This window comes from Ascidiella aspersa, chromosome 6 (assembly GCF_963924565.1).
Source record: "Ascidiella aspersa chromosome 6, kaAscAspe10.2, whole genome shotgun sequence".
NCBI lineage: Eukaryota > Metazoa > Chordata > Ascidiacea > Phlebobranchia > Ascidiidae > Ascidiella > Ascidiella aspersa.
Window position 1 is genome coordinate 22,083,311 of NC_139452.1, and position 6,294 is coordinate 22,089,604.

Below are 6,294 nucleotides of genomic sequence, written 5' to 3' on the forward strand. Positions count from 1 at the left end.
CAAGTTTTTAAAAAAGATTCGCTTTGTCTCAATTCATGAAAGCTAATTAAAAAAAATTATATTGCTATTCCCGACAAAAAATATGATTATTATCAAAACACCAATGATAGTTTTTATGCTTTACCATGCAGGTTACAAATTTTGTGACTTTCTGTTAAACAAAACTCAGTCTCAGTAAAAACATTTGAAAGTAACCTAAGGTCAAGTCAAGTCTGTCATAAAACATAGCAAATTAAGTCCCACTCCGTGTAATCAATTGCCCAAACCCAGTCCAAGGCAAGTTAGTATTAGAGCAAGTCAATTCAAAGTCAAAACACAAAACCAAAACGTTAAACTGTTCCAATTACTGAACAAGGTGGTATATGATAGATGGTATATAACTATCTCAACTAAAAAACAACAAAAACGCCATATATAGCAAGCTGTTGTTTAAGTCCAAGTCAAGTCATTTGTCCAAAATACATAGTTCACGCCAATTAATTTTATCAAAAAAACGTAACTCAAGCCAAGTCATTTAAAAACAGGGAGTTGAGTAAAGTTTTAAGTCATTACAACACTGCTGTATCGTTCGTTCTACTGTAGTTGTGTCATTACTTGACTAGGTGTTGTTTGCACTAATGTGCCGATTGACGTTATATGGAAAACGTCAAATTGCCTATGGCATCTTTGTTCTACGGTAAAACAACTGACTTGCAAATGCGTTGAATCCAACTGCCAAGCAAAACAAGATGACAGCGGACGTTGCATCGCATCCCACATATCCGGCAAGCAAAAGGAATAGCGAGGTTAGAAACATGGCCAAGGTTTGATTGAACTTTCTCATGGTTAACAGCGAAAGGCTTGTTTTCCGTAGGATTAAGTCGGTCAGGAAGCCGACACACAGCATCAGAACAAAGTTTACAACTTCGGGGATTGCGGACAAGAGGCCACTCTTTAGAGAAATATGCGTTGTAATTAAGTTAATGGACGTTTATAGAATTGACAGTCTAAATAGTGAAATGTGGATAAGTCGAGTAAACATTCTTTAAATATTACATTCGGACCAGCTAATAGTGGTATTTAGGCCTATATATGTTACGGTTTATTCCTACAGTTTCATCGTCGAAACAGTTATGGTCAACGGAAAAAACGTAGATGACTTGATTTATTAAACATTTGTATATTCGTAAAGTGTTTTGGCAACAAAATTGGGAAAAACGAAACCGTAAAACCAGATTGCTACATAGCGAGTATTGTAAAACTACACATTGAATTAATAATCTCACAAAAAATTTTCGAAATGTAGGGAATAAAAAAAATGCGCGAGTTTTTTTTGAACGACTGTACGTTTAAATTAAACCAATCGATATTATCCCAATCGTACCTCTGAAACACTAAAATGAAGGATGGTCGCCAAATAAGTGGGTAGCATTGCCGACAACGTTGTAAAATTCCATACTGTACCAAATATAGCGATAGCTATCGCCAATGTTGGAAGTGAAGTAAATATTGATTTCCATGGCGTGGCAAGTGGCGGAGATTTCTGAAATGGTCAGGATTTCGAAATGTAGAACGCATCAGGGACGCCGGAGAGGGGGGCGCGGGGGAGCAAGCGCCCCTCCTGTCCTTTGCTAAGGGGGGCAAGGGGGGGGGGACAAAAGTGCCCTTTTCATGAAAAATTATATATTGCTTTCACAACAGGAGTAGGGCTTGAGCTACGGAAAAATGCAAAAAAATTCTTCAAATGTCATGGTTGACATTTGTTAAAACATTTTTGGTTCCATTTTAAGCCAATCTAGAGGGCGTGGCCGCAAAAATTTTTCCGGGGGAGCACCCCGGACCTCCCAATATTTCGGCTCGCTACGCTCGCCTGCGCTCTATGTTGCCCTTACCAAAAAGTCGCCCCCCCCCCCTTGCCCTTAAATCGTTACGGCGTCCCTGGACGCATACAGAAATATGGATTTACCAGAAAAATGTAAGGATACTACATGGTGGCAAGTTACCTTGCTATCTTGTGAAGTAGTTTTCAAGATATAGTTCTTCTCTTGCAATGATATTCTTGGATGTTCTTCTGGTGTATCGAAAATTAATAGCATCCACATTACAATCCAAACTAAAGAGCAACCGCCTGAGAAATATTGCTTTTATAAAGGGTGGTAGAAATATTTATCGAAACCCGACGTTTAACCAACGACATTTTAAAGGTATTATGGATCGTGCAAGTACCATATAAACATTTTTTACGCTAAATTTTTAACTATGGCAATATAGCCTACCTATTCGTATTTCGCAATTTTAATAGGCATAACACTTGGTATCGGATGATACTTCTGCAACCACCTGGAATGGGGTACCCGACTCAAAGTTATCGCACATCCTTGCTTTTTAATTACATTGTTTTGTGGTACTTGCTTGGTCGGATATACCAAACCACAAATAGAAGTTAGGTAACAATTTGAAGGTATCGAAAAACTGTTTATTTTATATTTATTTATAAACTGACTTAAAATTTCCACCATTTTCCTTTTCATAGTTAAAAACATGATGACAATTAACTGACCGCTTAGTCAAAACACTGCGACAACTGACCTGTTATATAAAACACAGCCTCCCATCCTAAATTTTCGGCGACCACACCCATCAGCAGAAAGTTAAGAAAACTTCCCACGCTCGATCCAGAAACGGCAAGGGAAATTAGGAAACTTCGTTCCATCTTTGGGCCCCAAACACCCCAGGCACCCATAATGGCAGGAACTAAAAATCCCTGTCGAACTTGATTAGGTAACAAAATTATTAAAAATTAAATAGTTGAAATATTTAAATATTTAGGTCTTCGTTTGATTGTGTGTTCTCATACAGTGCTTTCACTTCACATGTAGTTTTATAGTAAAACGCGGGGTATGGCATCATGAAAACGTATCGTGTAGACGTGTACACAAACTGTATCCAAACGAGGCAAAAAAAATGTGAATTGACATGAAGCCCATTTTACATTAGCGTATAAAGGGTACATCTGGCGTTGTGCACGAAGCTCTGTACTCTCAGTAAAGCAACATTTCTTACCTGAAACAAACCGACAAGTACTCGGGAAGCCACCAAAAGTTCAAAGTTGAAGTAGGCCATATGTGGAGTACATATCGTCAGTACAGAAGCAACCATGGTAGAAAACCCTATGGTGTATTTCATTCCGAATCGCTTTACCAACAGCGCACCAGGAAAACATGATGCGACGAAGCCGTAATAGTAAGCACCCAAGACCAGTCCTTGCTCTGCCGAACTCCAATCAAAATTTCCGTTCTGAAAAAAACACAAATAACCCAAGTTGACATGGCTTAACCACAAAAAATGTCTTACTCTAAGCTAAGACAAATGTTTTTATTGGCAATACCTTTCTGTCGTTTTTTGGGGGGCAACGACTTTTCTGTAATAAATCAACCACATACACTAAAATATTTTAAATACACTTTAATATGAGATTTAGCTAAATTTATTGTAAACCAGCTTACGTTGACGACTGTTTGTGGTCAAGTAAAAAAAAGAGAAAGTTTTTTTAACCAGATTAGGTTACAAAAAGTCCTACGTAGTTTGCACTGTTTGACGTGGCTCCTCTGTCTGGGCAAGAGTTCATCTCCTCATCTGTTGTTAAATTGTCGCTTTCGGATGTAGAGTTTACCATGGCCACGATCGCAATACTGACGTTGTTTCTCAGAAACATGAGGCAGATCACACCGAAAAACTGCATTAGAGCCATTGAATGCCGAGCCTTTATATAGCATCCAGGTGTGGGTTCCTGCATAATACAACTGTTTAAGAAAAGGCCCAGCAGGGATAAGCAGTAATGGACTAATTGTCAATGGGTGTTTTCAGTCGGTCGCCAATTGGTCTATTCCTTCTATTTATGGTGTAACAAAAAAAAAAACGTTTACTACAAATTCATAAAAAATTTGAGGGGGTAATCAGTATTCCTTTTTTTCTTTTCCATATGTTCAGTTAACATTAGGGTTTATAAACAAATGTTTTTGTGTAAGCAAAGCAACTTAAGATATTGTGCATAATAGATCTACAATATTCCTTAAACTGGATTCGCAGACCTGTGAGACGTAGTTTAATGGGGTGTTAGATGTAATTGTTAACGATCAGTCTGACATTTTTAAAATACTATTGACCGACAGAAAATAATTTTAAAACATTTATCTAGTAGCCTATACAATACAGGGCTCTACAACAGGTGTGACACACATGAGACCCTTGGGCTCATTTCGTGCAGCCCGCGAAACCTTTTTAGACGAATGCAACTGTAGCTGGTGGCATACTTAAATATTCGTAGCTGATCAATTACATTAATATTTATCGTGAAAAATTGCGGCAAAGCGTTAGGGTGTTATTTGCAGCTAACAGCATGTGTCTAATTGGCTCAATTAGGATTACCAGGTTAGCAATTTGTAAGAAATCTAGAGTTTTTGTTTGAAAGTTTGACGCTCTTCGTACACATCATATCAAATTCCTGTCGATGGGTGCGTTACAAGATCGAAAAAAATTGAGAAGGATTACCCTACACCATAGCGAAACCCTTGAGTCCGGAGACATTATCTGTACGTAAAACTTTACATTAAATGTACATTAAAAGGTATTTTTGTTCCTCATCGCCTCAGCTCGCATTGTAATTTTAATTTGTTTGGTGTTCCTAAATACAATTTAATATTAAAAATGTGCAAAGTACATTTTTTTCGTTTTTTTTTCAATCTTTCCTGACTTTTTATGTATATTTATTTGTATATATTTTCGATGTATACCCTGACTTTTCTATGTCACGGCAAGTCGCAGAATTTAAGTGGATTCAAATTTTCAAGAGGCCGTAAAATCGCAAAATTTGAAGTTATGGGAATAGAAAACGACGAAATTAGGTGCCTAAATTTTGGCGGCGTATTCAAAGTGTGAATTATCGAAAATGTACTTCTTCAGTAGGTGCGGCGCGGGAAATTTAATAGTAGTTAGTGTACCGTAAGTGAAAAAAGATTGAGAAGCAGCAACGTAGAGTTTCGTAAAACGCAGTAACAAAATGCGATATTTAAAAAGTCGTTTTCGTTGGGTAGAACAGTTATTTTTAAAATATTTGTGCGTATTATAAAGACTTGACATAAAAACGGTATAAAATATTTTTCACAGCGGAACAAAAATACAATGAAGCAAGATGGAATTTTGGCCAAACAAAAAGTTTGCCTTTAGGTAGTTGATATGGGAAAGAATAGTTGTTATAGGTACAAGGCTCCATCCTTAATCAGCACAAGGTTTTACTATAAACTCAATTATGTGACGTTAGAATAAACTTTTACAAAAATATTGTGTGGCGATGTTGGCGCTAAAGATAATAAACAGCAACTAAGGTAGTTTTGTCTTACATTTCCTATGTAAAATGGTGCAAACCATCAATGTCAACAGAAAAACTACACAATTTTAGGATTTTCGCGACACACAGCGAACAGTCTTCGGACCCAAATTTAGGGTCACAACCCACTATTAACCGTCCACTGCCTTCCAAAGGCAAATGCTTCACATTCGGTAGTAACCTAAAGGATTAAACGGACAAACTAAGCTACGTGCTTTATGAGGTAGGTAAAACAAATATAAATTGACCACACCTCTTTGATTACAGTTATGTTCATGTTGGTATCTTTATGTTGGTCATCTTCAGCCATTATTATTGAGCAACGTCAACTGAACGTTAACTTAGTACACCTGGTAACTACAATTTATTGCAAGGGGTCGGCAAACTTTTTCGGCGAGGTCCAAAGTAGCCTACTCTTTTTAGAGCTATTAAAGGGCCACTACGTAAATCCTCTACGAAAATAGCGGAGGATTTAGGATATTTGAGTTGAAGGCAATAGAATGACGTCAAAAAGTTACGTTATAAAACAATTGAAAAACACCTGTTGTTCTCGAACGAACTCGTGCGCAAATATGAAGCTAAATCGAGTTTAGTTGTGGGAACGCAAATCAATTAGGTTTATTGGTTTTAAATAGGCAAAACTTTAATTTTAAAAGGATGCAAGATTGCAGATGGCAACGGATTCAAATATTGCTGGAAATAACGGAATTTATTGTATAATTTCAAATTGAGTCACATGGCGCAAGAAATCATAGAATATCGCTTTTAGGCTGAATAGATTTAAGTATAAACATATAATTCTTGCATTTGACTCCAGAAGTAACGTCGTAGTTCAAGTAATTTAAGAAACGTGTTGTTCCTAATCCACCCGGTGTGATATTATGCAACTAAACCAAGTTTATCGCGCGTAACGCAAAAAATTGCTTCTG

At 37.1% G+C, this 6,294-nt stretch overlaps 1 protein-coding gene across 1 annotated transcript; it reads right to left on the reverse strand.

Annotated features, from left to right (window-relative positions):
• Positions 1-2,542: 2,542 nt before the first annotated feature.
• Positions 2,543-3,730, reverse strand: LOC146140788 (sialin-like). The gene is made up of 3 exons (XM_083392706.1): positions 3,560-3,730; positions 3,043-3,276; positions 2,543-2,743 (listed from the first exon to the last, which is right to left on the reverse strand). The coding sequence occupies exons 1-3, from the start codon at positions 3,728-3,730 to the stop codon at positions 2,543-2,545; spliced, it is 606 nt and encodes a 201-aa protein (XP_083248832.1).
• Positions 3,731-6,294: the final 2,564 nt, after the last annotated feature.